Source organism: Acomys russatus, chromosome 17, assembly GCF_903995435.1.
Source record: "Acomys russatus chromosome 17, mAcoRus1.1, whole genome shotgun sequence".
NCBI classification, from domain to species: domain Eukaryota; kingdom Metazoa; phylum Chordata; class Mammalia; order Rodentia; family Muridae; genus Acomys; species Acomys russatus.
The window spans coordinates 36,757,613-36,770,726 of record NC_067153.1 but is presented as its reverse complement, the minus strand read 5'-3'; the positions used below and the strand labels follow the sequence as shown (position 1 = coordinate 36,770,726).

General features: G+C 43.3%; 1 protein-coding gene and 1 pseudogene across 1 annotated transcript; one reads left to right on the top strand and one right to left on the bottom strand.

The window, feature by feature from the left end:
- The first annotated feature begins 1,206 nt into the window (after nucleotides 1-1,206).
- On the top strand, nucleotides 1,207-4,137 carry LOC127201818 (nonsense-mediated mRNA decay factor SMG5-like). Its single transcript, XM_051160522.1, has one exon. It carries the CDS (start codon nucleotides 1,207-1,209, stop codon nucleotides 4,135-4,137), a length of 2,931 nt encoding a protein of 976 aa, XP_051016479.1.
- Nucleotides 4,138-9,203: 5,066 nt separating this feature from the next.
- On the bottom strand, nucleotides 9,204-11,396 carry LOC127201817 (60S acidic ribosomal protein P0-like; annotated as a pseudogene).
- Nucleotides 11,397-13,114: the final 1,718 nt, after the last annotated feature.

The following is a 13,114-nucleotide window of genomic DNA, read 5'->3' as shown; positions in this document are numbered from 1 at the left end:
ATTTATTTTTTTCCTTTTAAAAATTTTTTATTAATTTATTCTTGTTACATCTCAATGGTTGTCCCATCCCTTGTATCCTCCCATTCTTCCCTCCCTCCCATTTTCCCCTTATCCCCCTCCCCTATGACTGTTCCTGAGGGGGATTTCCTCCCTCTGTATATGCTCATAGGGTATCAAGTCTCTTCTTGGTAACCTAGCAGAGTATTTTCAGTGGTGTCAGGGGTTGTCTCTCTCCTAAGGAGTGGGTCCCAGGTTGGCCCAGGCATTCATTAGACATTCTCTCAATCTCTGCTCTATCTGTATCCCTGCACTACTTGTAGGCAGGGTAAATTTTGGGTTGATTTTTCTTTGTGTGTGGGTTGGTTTCCCCCTCCCTCCACTAGGAGTCCTGTCTAATGTTCTCTACAGTCTCCATGACCCCTGATACTAGGAATCTCAGCTGGAGTCACCCCCGTGTCCTTCCAGAAACCTACCCTGTCTTAGGTCTTCAGCTTGTCATAGAGATGCCAACACCCATGGTTTTTATTCCCTCTTTTGGTCCTCTGCCCTCCCTCCCCCATGCTCCCTGGGTATGTTCTCCACCCCCCCATTTCTCTCTATGCTCCCACTCCTTTCTTGTTGTCTTTCTTCAACCATTCCTGCTGTCTATTCTATTTCCCCTTCTGAGCAAGACTTAAGCATCCTCTCATGGGCTGTCCAAAGGAAATATTTTTAAATTACATAAAGAGTTTCAGTGGGATCTGATCAATATTTTATATTTGTAAGTTATGGTTATATTATTTTGCATTCCACCTTTTTCAAGTAATTCTTATTTCTCTAAGTCTACATAATTACAATTTTCTAAACCCAACTTCCCTCATATAGACATGCACATAAGCAATTCATTAATCTGAGATTGTTTAGGTTAATTTCAATACACATGCTTCTGACTTTCCTTTATTAGAGATACATTTGGAAGGGACCCCTTGTTCATGTAGGCTGACTGTTGAGAAGAATAAATTCCAAAGAAATATAATTACGCAGAGGGTTTCCCGGTAAAGAACATGAAACTAATTGTTTTTATAAGCAAGAGAATGAAAACATCCCCCGCAACTTCATTGCTTTGGTGGGCAGTAATTTTCATCTGTGTTGGTGAACACTAATAGGTAGTTTTCAATCTTTTCTCAGGAAACCCTGTAAGCATCACCCCCAAAAGAGTCCAGCCTCATGGAGAGAGACCAGGACGGAACCCTGAGGGCCAGACTCCTCTACCAGGAAGTCTGCTTGGCAGCTCAGCGGCTTGATCTTTTCCTTCAAAAAGAAAATGCTCACAAAGAGGTGTTCAAGCCACACATCCTGGCTCTCAGAGAGATGGTTCAGCAAGCCTGCATTAAACTTATGTTCCTGCATCCGGTGGTTTATGGTAGGAAGGCAGAAGAGCTCTTATGGAGGAAAATCTACTCGGACGTTGTCATGTTGCTCATGAGGACCAACAGGAAACAAATGGACACTTTCCAACACTGGGCGGGGCCCCTGCAGGCTCACTTGAAGGCTGGCCTCAAGTTCTATGAGCATCTCTTCCTGTTCCTTCAGGGCCACTACGAACTGAGGTTACAGGGCTACATAGACTGGCCTCACAGTGCCGTTCATTTGATTGGCTGTAAGAAAGTGGGACCCACGTCAACAGAAGAGGCTTCATGGGCCCGCATGGCCTGTCACCGCTGTCTACTCTACCTGGGAGACTTATTCCGCTATCAGCATGAGTTCCTAGACCTGGCCACCAAGAGCCTGGCGGAGAGATGTTACTACAGAGCCTTGTCAGTGGCCCCACATATGGGGATGCCCTTCAACCAACTGGGAGCGCTTGTTGGGAGAAAGTATTATGACCTTGAAGCTACATACTACTATCAGCGTTGCCTCCACTCAGAAGTGCCTTTTAAAGGAGCAGCGTGGAACCTCAAAAGGCTCTATGATCATGCAGGAAAGAGGTACAGCTGTTTGAAAAGGTACCAGGGAAGGAAACTGTCTCACAGCCAGCGACAGTGTTGGGACAACAAACGGCTTCTGGTTAGCTTCCTTTACCTTCAGAGCCTCCTGCAGCCTAAGAGGAAATTCAAAGCCGCAAGGCTGATAGCCTTGTGCCAACTGGTTCTGGAGGACTTCCGTCTCTGTCTTTCCTATCGGCCATATCAATCTGGCCTGTCCCAGGCTCCCACAGAAGACAAGCCTCCTAAGGGCTACCTGTTTCTCCCGGATTTCCTCATCTTCCACATGGTGGTTCTTTGCCTCATGAACGTGCACAGTCTGAGAAAGTCAGACTCGAAACAGCAAAAGCCGGCTGTTGTCTTCACTTTGACGCTTTTCTCGTATCTAGTCCAGCACGTGAACGCACGAATCCAGGCTGAGCTGCAGAAGAGGAAGTTGACTCCGGAAGAGGCTTCTCCCGGCGGTTCATGCTGGGACAAAGAGCCTGGAAAGGCATATCCAGATTTTCCATCTCCTGGCCTCCAGAACAGCAACTCTCAGAAAAGCCACAAGTGGTCTGGTATTTCTGGAGAGAGTGAGGCCGGTTTTCATTCCTGCTGTGACTCAGATGAGACGGAAGAAGAGGAAAACTCATCCTTGAGTTCCCAGGTCCAATCGGACACCAGCAATGAAACATCCCACTCAGATGGAACCGACGAAGAAGGTAGTGGCTCTTTGAGTTCAGATGCAATTCTGAAAAGTGGAGGTACATCCAAACCTAAAGCTTCTCGTTCTAGAAAGAAGCCGAAGGCCTATGTACCCCCAGGAAGTCTCCTTGATCTCTTGAAAACAACCATTTCTTCTAGCCTGCAGGCTCCTTTGGGCCAAAAACTCCAAGGGAAACATGGCTTGTCCTTGGCTCCTGTTGTTAGTCAAAATGTTCCGACACATCAGAGTGAGCCAAACCCTTCTGTCAGCAATTGTCTGGGACCCGAGGGTGAGATGAGCAGCTTTCCTGAGACAGAATTCCACATGGGCTCCTCTTGGGAGCAGAAACCCTCCATTGCCCAGAACAATCTCCGGACCACTCAATGGAAACTGGACATTCTTTCTGCAGAGGGACTGTTGCCTACCATCAAGGTGATCCTGAGCTGGCTCCGCAGCAATTACAGCCTCCTCTTGTCACACTGGAGGAGTGTCTTTAGCTTGTGGGACCACCTCTGTGTGCTGCTGAACCTGCTGCCCTCAGTGGGAGACCTTCAGCAGCCAGGCCTGGGCCTGTCTCACCATCTCCAGGACTTGCTGCAGAGCTGCCAGTGGCCACAGACCCCCGCATACCTTCAGCTCCCGGAAGACATTGCCCTGTTCCAGCAGTGTCCTTCTAAGGTGTCCCAGGATAGTGCAGGCACAGGACAGGATCCGCCTCCACTCACCAGCCTGGAGGAAGTCATTGTGCGTATCTGTTTCCTCAGAAGTTTTGGTCACTTTGCCACTAGACTCCCGGGACAGTTTTTGAGGTTTGATTCCAAGCTGCGTGTCTTTGTGAGCAGTACCATTGAGAGGTCAGAAAATGCATCTCAGCAGCTTCCAAGAGCGACAGCAAGAATCAGGTTTTCCAAAGACATAGTCCAGCTCTGGCTTCAGCGTGAAGTGGCGTTGCTCGAGAAGACCCTCCGAGGCCCCCAGACTCGGTCAGTTTTGACCCCTTACCTGTTCCCTGACCCCAGGGCCCTCTGTGAACACCTTTCAGTCATACAGAAACTAGCCACGAGTGCTAAGTTTTTTCTTATCATACCCAAGGTTGTGGTTGACACACTGTACATCCTAAAATGGGAAGACCACAGGGCCTTGGCAGCCATCACTTTTCTAGAGGATGAGCTAAAGAGGAGGAACCAGTACATTCTCTGCCAGTCCTTTGTGTCCAAAAGGTTGGTGAGGCCCAGGATGACTAGACCAGACTCTGATGCCTGGGACCTCTACAATATTCTTGAGTTCTGCAAAAGTCTGCTGGACTCATCCAGACCAGGGATACTGGAGCCCAGCAGCATGGTGACTATCATTACAGGTGTCTGTTTGGAACACCCTAGAAATTTCTCATACCCATTGCAGTTGGTGCTGGGGATGGCAACTGAAGCTGGTGTGGAAATCAAGAACGTCCTGCGTTTTCACAAAGAATGGAAGGTGATCAGTTGACACACTCGCTCACACTTTCTTGGGCCTTGTCCTTTAGTGCTTGTCACTCAGATTCAGTGCGTCTCTCTCTCATAAGCACCAAACACGGAGGCAGGCACCGTGTACATGAGTATTTATGTCTACCAGTAAGTAGAACTGTAGTGTGCCAGCTCGCAGAGGCCTTCCTGTTTCCTTCTTGGCCGTCTTAGCTCTGTATTATGCTTCCTCTGGGGGAAAAAAAAAAGATCTCAAGATTAAGTCATTGTTTAGTGATCTTATGGCAAAGCACCAGATTCGAACATCACTTCTGTCTCCAAATACAGCTTTAAGGACTTTCTGTGATTTACTTAGCTCTGTTTTGTGACATGCGATGTTTATGTATACTGTTTTAATTTGGTGGGGCCAGCTCTATTATTGAAGGTATGCCTCTACTACTTATGAAACTCAATAAATATAAAGCTAAAATCTCACAATGATAGTGATGAGTTTTATTGACATTCCTGGTCATGGAATAGCTTCCAGGACTGGCAGACTCTATTCTGCTTTGGGAAAGTTGGGAATAAACATCACACACAACAATTTTAAGCCCTTTAAACCCACATCTGCTGAAACATTTTCAACTTTTGTTGCTGTGGAATTGTCCCTTGCCTTTTCCTGGCTCTACGGTATCTTTTGGGAGCTGTTCTCAATCTCCTGTTTCCCCTGGCATTCAGGAAACAACTTGGGTATTCTCCCAGGATCCCCCGTTATGGAGGTCATCCGGCCCTCTTTGTCTTGTGGACCTCCTTCGTAACTCAGCCTCAGTGAGTTGTTCTCATATGCAGAGAAGGCTCACCCTTAGCCTTATCCATCATTTCTGGGTCCTTATATTTCTCTGTAGTTCAATATCTTAATCAGCCTTCTGTTTTTTTCCCCCATCTCAAGTTTTAAACTGCTTTGCTATTTTATTATATTCATCAGACAGGTTTTTTTTTTTTTTTTTAGCAAATTAGAAAATTCAAATGTTTTACCCTAACCTTACCACTTCTGATATTTTATTTATTCTCTCATGCTTCTTCTGAATATATAATTTAAAAAAACCCACATAATTAATATTGGGTAAGAGTTGTTTATGTGTGTGTGCATATCCATGTGTGTAAGGGTATGCAATTGCATGTACATGTGTGGTGGTCAGGGATGACATCTGCTGGTGTTCCCAACCTTTGTTGACCTTAAGATGGGGTCTTGTGTTATTTGTCACAGCATATCCCGGGTTAACTGGCCTATAAGTGTCCAGAAATTCCTCTGTTTTTTTCTCCCATCTGATGTAGTGTTGCATGCAACTTTAGGTGGGTTCTGGGGATCCAATATCTATCAAAATGTCTTTCTAGGCCTAGATTAGCACCTTTTTAGCCTATTTCAAGTTACATTTTGTATTTTTATACTTACTTATTTGTGTCCTTGAATAAGTGCTCTCAGTTTTTGTTTAAGTATTTTTTTTCTTTCCAACTTTTTAGTATTAAATTGTTAGTTGTATGATAAAGATTTTTGTTACCTGGTGAATTATTTTCAGGAAAGATGAGTTTTTTTTTTTTTAGTAAGTGAAATATATACATATGGTAGGTGTGCTTTCAGTACCAGCACTTGTGAGGCAAAGGCAGGAAGATGACATGTAGAAGGACAGTCTGAGGTACATATCAACATGCTGCCTCGAAATAAAAATTAAATAAACACTAATTATTTACATGTACATATATCAAGCTTTTAGGATTCACTGTCTAAAAATTGTCTACCTTCAAAGAGAAAACATTTTATATTGTTTTATAGCATACATTTCTCACCAGTTATATTAGGATGACTTTCTTATCTATTATATTAAAAATGACCATCATATGGGAATGTAATACTTACATAATTCTCCAGATCTGATAGTTGTTTTTAAAGAATTTTTGTCCCATTACAAATAATATAGACAAACATTACATATTTCATGACAATGAGTTCCTAGAGGTAGCATTACAGACAAAGGAAGTTGAACCTATAGCACTGCATATATTCAGGAAATATGTTTTTCTTCCAAGCTAATAAACTTCAAATTTTCAGATACTTCCTTCAGCATGTGTTATCTATCTGTGGTTCTGCGTCTCCCAGGAGGCCGCAGGCCACCTAGATGGAAGAGCACACATCTCTAATGCAAGGCCCCAGTCCTATGAGTCTCTGGCCTCAGTGTCCCAAGTTCGGCTTCTTTCAGGAATGTTGGGCTCTGGCTGGGAACAGGTGGAGCACAGAACAAGGGAGGCCTGTGTCACATGATTTCCTGTCCGGCCAGGGGTGCAGGAAAAGAAGATTTTCTCTGCAGTAAGTGTTATTGCTCTTTCAGCTGGCCTGCTGGCTCTGGGCCAGGTGGCAGAGGGGACCTCAGGGAACCTCAGGGCTCCAAAACGGAGCTAGGCACCAATGAGGGCCTGGCCTGACTCAGGCAAGTCGGGCTGCTGCTTTAGGAGCAGACTTGCTGCTGTTAGGCTCTTAGACTAAGCACTTGCTTTATACCTGGAACCTACTTGTTGGGAACAGCAACAGCTTACTGCAGTAGATGAGCACAAATGACACAAACATCAGCAGCTGAGGCTTGCTAAACCACTGACAAAAGGCAGAAACGTGGGGGCTTGAGGGAGGTGGGGGAGTGGCGGGAAGGGGGCAGGGAGCAGGTAAGATCCAATGGTGGCCGTGGTAGTGCCTCAGCAACTGCCTGACCAGCAGTCAAGCCCAGAAGTCCAGCGATGAATTCTTGGGATAGTGGTGGTCATGGTGGTGGAGGAAAGGGACCTTTCTTTCCCCGGTGCTACAGCTCATAATAAATAGCCAGTCTCAGATGATCTTTAGGGAAGCAGGTGGTGTGCTCGCATGTGCGCACGCGCGCACGCATGTGCTTTTTATTTCATGTGAAACAGGGACTTATACACTTTGGGCAGTGGGGAGGGAGCTTTGAAGATGAATCCCTTTCATTGGCTGTGACTAGGATGCTGGTGATGCCCTATTTACATGGGGAAAAGGTTAACGGGTGACAAACTCAAGTGACCAATCACCTGTAACCACCTTGAGGTTGTGTCACATGCTCCTGAGGCAGGCACGAAGACAGGAGAGCTTTGTCTCACACCCTCCGCTCTGGGGATGAGATTTTAAATCTCAAGTTTGAGATTTCCAGGGTTTGAAAATGCTTCCTCTTGCTAGTTCCATGCCAACTCCCCTCGAGGCATGGACTACGAGCCCCACCGTTACCTATGTGATCCCAACAAGTCTATTGCACGTGCGGCCATCTTCAAACTCATTTACCTCTCTTTCAATTACTGGAGCAGAGGCTCCTTGTCAGGAAGTCATGTGTTTGTTTCGGATCTGTTGTCTCTCCAGTTTGCTCTGAGCTCAGCACCCTTCTTCAAGGCACTAGAAGACCTTAGAAGAACAAAGCAGAGAAACGCCATACACACAAAAATGACCTCAAACATCATGTTTGTTGATACAGTACCTTTCTGTGTAGCCTAGGCCGGGCCTCTCCATAGTGCTGTGTCATGCAAAGCTTTGCACGTTCGCCTGGTTGTGGGCAATGAGGGCATGAAGAAAGGACAAAGGCATGCACGGAAAAGCTAGGATCAGGTGGGCTGTGTACACTCTGATGAAGGGATTAGCTATCTGTGCACCTGGCCACCTCAGACACAGTGGGGAGCGGTAGCTAATCTTGGTGGGAGGTTTCTCATGAGCAATCTCAGGCTGTAAACAAACATCCTGAAAGAGGAAGCTGTAATTGCTAGTTTTTGCACAAACTGGCCAATTACTTGTACATACTTATTCTTGGACCAGATATAGGCCTTGCCGTTCTGAGCCTGACCAAAAATGGCTTTGCCACTTCCGTAGGTCTGAGACTGTGCCCATGTCAACAGCTTCCTCTGATCCCACACCATAGGACAGGTTGACCTCAAACTCAGCCCTCTTTCCTCGGCCTCCTGAGTGTTGGGATTACATGCATCTTTCATCTTGGTAAACTATATTTTCTTTCTTTTCTTCAGACTATGAACTACAGATTACTGTGCTTTATCTCTTCTGTCCTCTGTTTTTACATGTTATGGCTGCTTTTAGATACCAAAAACAAAACAAAACAAAACAAAACAACAACAACAACAACAAAAACTGGCTTCTTCCTGAACTACCAATAAGCTCAAGCATGCAGTATTTTAAAAGGCTTCAAATATTTCAAACACCCATACATACCTTTTCTTGGACTTTATCTCCCTTAAAGTCTCTGTTTCCCCAACAAACATTAATCCAGTAAGCCACATCTAAAGCTTCACTTTCTTCTTAGATGTCTTTTAACCCCTATATTCTGGCTTCTGTATCCATGGCTCTGTTGGAAATGCCCTCACCAAGATGAGCCCTACGCAGAACAGCTGATGGATTTAAATTATTTATATGGGTGGGGATATAGTGCCAGAATGCTTAATTCCCATTCATGAGCACTAGGTTTAATCCTCAGCGGAGGTTTTCCATTAGTCAATCTGGAAACTCTTCAAAGGAGGAAGAATCACGCTCACTATTTTTGTTCCTCTAACGTTGCCCCCAATTTCCTCTTCTCATCAGTGTTGCTTGATAGACATTTCACTCCCAGTTTAGCATCTTTCCCAAAAAGAAGCACAGGCTTGGGGGCTCAGAAAGCCATTGCCTTTCAGAAGAAGGCTCTTTTGACTCATTCAGAGATTACGATGAGCTTCAGAGGGGTCAGTCTGTGGTGGCTTTGTGCCTGGGGCTTGGCTAGAACATCATAGTGGTGACAGGTTTGCCACCTCCCTGTGGTTGAAAAGCCATGGCATGGTTTTCTGAAGGAGGCAGGACTGTCCAGTGGGTGAAAAAATTGTCATCAGACAAAGCTTCTGCTTTGAAGGTCCTGGAGGATGACCCTTTATAGGATGACTGTTTCCGATCTTTCTTCTGACTCTAGACTGTCAGAGGGCATCACGCTTATATAAATAAGTAACGCGAAGGAAGTGAAGAGCCCTGCAGCTACTGAGTCATTTCACTCTTATTCCATTTTAGATATATCCATCATAAGCAGGTCTGAGTCACTTATCAGCACCAAAAAGCTCATCATAGTCAATGGTGCCTTCTGTGTCTCTGTGGGTGTCAGGTAAAGCTGAGAGGTCAACTTGTGCAGAACTGAAAACAACTGCCCTCTGTCCTCAGCCTATTGTCCCACCTTGTATCTACTTTGTCGCAGGGCAGGCAGAATTATTGCAACCCTGACAGGAGATTTGTGTCTCTACCTTGAGATGTTATTTACCTAAAGAGAAATTGCAGTTAGATGTGAAGATACTGGGTTGTCTTTACAAGAGACAAATTTTATGTTTTGGTTGGAATAACTTTGAAGGTAAGTTATGTTTAGATAATAACTACAGCTAGATAGCTTTTATATATGGGCTATAGGGTATAAATCTCTGCTTTACTACAGTATGTATTTTATTTTATTTATTTTTTAACATATATATTTATACAATATGTATTTTATAGGAACAGAGAAACTATATTATGATTCAGTCATATATTTGGACTGATAATTTCTCTTATGAATTTAAGTCTTTTATTTTTGTTTTCTCTGCATCTCTGCTGGACTTTCCCATATATCTGATTTTAATATGTTGTGAAATAAAGCCATTTTTTAACCTATATTATCCCATTTCCTCTGTAGTCTTTGTAAGTGACTTTATCTGTTAATTCTTATCTGTTGAACACTCATCCCATTTTTCTACTGTCCTTCAATGAAAACAACTTATAAATAAGCACACATGTATATATAGAAAGACAAAACATACATATTCTTCTCAAGGAATCAGCTAAACGCTGACAAATATAAGATCTTTAGGACATAAAGTCTTGAGCAGAAGCTGATGCTTCGCTCTTGAGTCAGAATTATTTTTCCTTGGAGACATCACAATTCTGTGCTTGGTGCCTTTCTAGTCTTTCAAGTGACTGAGGCCCATTTTTTCTGTTGAAGTAATAATTTCCCTTACATAATGTTATCTGCCCATAAATATTAATCTGTAAAATTATCCTCACAACAATTTTAATGCTTAGTTAAAAATTTTTACTATAGTTTAACTAACTTAGTATGTAAAAGCAAACATTATACTTCCATAGCAGTGTCTTTAAAGAGAGAGGAGAGAGAGAGAGAGAGAGAGAGAGAGAGAGAGAGAGAGAGAGAGAGAGAGAGAGAGAGAGAAGTAAGCCTTTATTTTCATGTTTCCCAAATTAATCTGGCTGAATTGGTTGCTTTGAGAGGTTATTAGTCAAAGAGACCAAATCCCATCTCCTCATCTGATTTCTCCAACTCTTCCTTGGCTTCAGCTGTGGCTAGGCCTACAGCGGCTGCAGGAGAAGCAATGGTGGCTGCAGCCACAGGGGCAGATCCAAGTGCAGATGGATCAGCACAAAAAAAAAAAAAAAAAAAAAAAAAGACCTTGACCTTCTCAGCAAGAGGGAAGGTGTAGTCAGTCTCCACAGAGAAAGCCAGGACCTCTTGTACCCATTGACAGTAGAGCGTGTCACTGAGAGGCGACAGTGGGATAACCAATCTGCAGAGAGACGCTGGCGACATTTTCAACACCCTCTAGGAAGCCAGAGTGCAGAGTCTGCTCGGTGATGTCAAGCACTTCAGGCTTATAAATGCTGCCATTGTCAGACACCTCCTGGATGATCGGCCCAAAGGGGAATGGAAGAGGGAGATGCTCAGCGTGTTCAGCCCCGTGGCTTCGCTGGCTCCTACTTTGTCTCCAGTTTTTATCAGCGGCACATCGCTCAGAATTTCAATGGTACCTCTGGAGATTCTAGTGGTGATGCCCAAAGCCTGGAAGAACAAGGTCTTCTCAGGCCCCAGACCCGTGTTCTGACCTGGGACAGTGACCTCACAAGGGTAGATGGCACCAGCACGGGCAGCAGCCGGCACCTCATCAGCCAGCAGCATGTCCCTAATTTCGGTGAGACCCTCCTTGGAAAACACAAAGCCCACATTCCCCCGGATATGATGTAGATGCTTCTCCAGAGCTGAGTTAGTTTTCCAGGTGGCCCACGATGCCCTTTGTGCAGGATGGAATTCTCGGCCATCAGCACCACGGCCTTCCCTCGCAGGGACATGCGGATCTGCTGCCTCTGCTCGGAGCCCACATTGTTTCCACAAAGAAGCATTTGGGGTAATCATCCAAAAGTTGGATGATCTTAAGGAAGCAGCTACCCTGTCTTCCCTGGGTACCACAGGGGTGCATCAGGGATTGCCACACAGGGCTTAAAGACAATGTCACTCTAACGAGGATGCCTGGCAAGAGAAGCCAATAGAAATATCTTAATGTCTGGAGTATAATAGTAACTAACTATAATATCTTAGAGATGATTTAAAAAAAAAATCAGTACCAGATATCATAATCACTGAAGTGGATCCATGAAAAGAAATCTCAGCCCGCCAAATAGATGCTAATATACTCAAATACCCCAAATGCATTTTGATATAAACAAAGTGTTGTAGGACGGGAGAGGAGATATTGATAACGCCTGCAGTGCAGCCTAGAGTGAGCATCTTTATCCAGAGTTCCTCTGAGCGATCACTTCAAGCCGCTGTCCCTCTAATCCGAGTTCTCCTCGCCACAACTTGACAAATTGCTGCATTTCCCCAGCTCATCTCTTTGCCTACACTCTGTCTATTTGGCCTTCACGTTACTTCCTCCATCATTGCTCCCTTTTGCTCCTCAGCTTGCCGTTCTCAGTTAAAGTGCAAAAACGGCTCAGTGCACACACATAAAGTCCATATGTATTCTGTAAACAGTTCATGGCTAGATGGTTGTAGTGAATTTTCCTAGCTCCAGCCACAATTGCTTTTTCTTCATTTTCTAGCCATACCAGATAGCTCCACTTATCTATACTATTATTTACATTTCCTTTCTTTTCACATCCAAGCGTTTACAGTCAATGTCGGACCCCTGGAACTGGGTAGTCTTCAGCTACAATGTGAGTTTTGGGAACTAAACCTGGGTTTTCTACAAGAGTAGTAAGTGGTCTTACCTCGGAACCATGATTAAGTTTACTGAATAATCATGATTAAGTTAGTTCATCTTTTTTGAGTTTGGTTTCTTTGGATATTATTTATTTCAAAGTATAAAGGAAGTCAAATAGAATAATATGGGTGCTTCATAATCAAATGCAAAATTCCCTGCTATTTTTGGCTTTCTTCCAATGTGTGTACCTTATGGTCCCTTTGTCCATGGAAGACATGACTCATTCTATTATAAAATCATATTTATATCATTCTGTGGATTTTTCTTCCTTTTCTTCTGGGCTCTGAGTAAAAGAAGAAATACTTCTTTGCTTATAGACTAAGAAAAAATTTTTTTCTTGTTTAATTTGTCGAATCAAGGCCAAAGTATATAAAATCTGACAGCTTTCTATTAGGCATTCCATGGTCTTTTCTCATGTTTGTCCTTATGTGCATCAGAGATTGAGGTTTAGATGACAGCCGGAATTGCTTTGACTGTTAGTGTCATTGAGCTTTACTTCTTAGAGGTACACGAAATAAGATCCTTAAATAATTTAGTTTTGTTGTATACAGAGAGAAAAATATGATAGTCATACATAGCTTATAGAGATATGTTGTATTGAAATAATATACAGTAGGAACAACGTGACCACTTAGTGACAAATGCCAAAAGAAATATATGTATATACATATATAACCATATATATATATGTATGTGTGTGTGTTGTAATTGATTAGATGTATGTAAATAGGAAACATTGCATGACAAGTTAGCATTGTGATATTTTAAAATATCTTTACTAAGGGCGATAGTAGTGTCAATTTAAAACAACTGTAAAGTAATAAAATCTATAAATTCCAAATTGAATTTTTTATATTTTATCTTATTTATTCTTTAAACTTCATATGTCTTTATATTTTTAAAAACATTTTTACATATAACTTATATTATTCCAC

What these genes read in the sequence shown, in the direction of transcription:
- LOC127201818 (XM_051160522.1), top strand. Translation starts at nt 1,207, where the DNA reads ATGGAGAGAGACCAGGACGGAACCCTGAGGGCCAGACTCCTCTACCAG.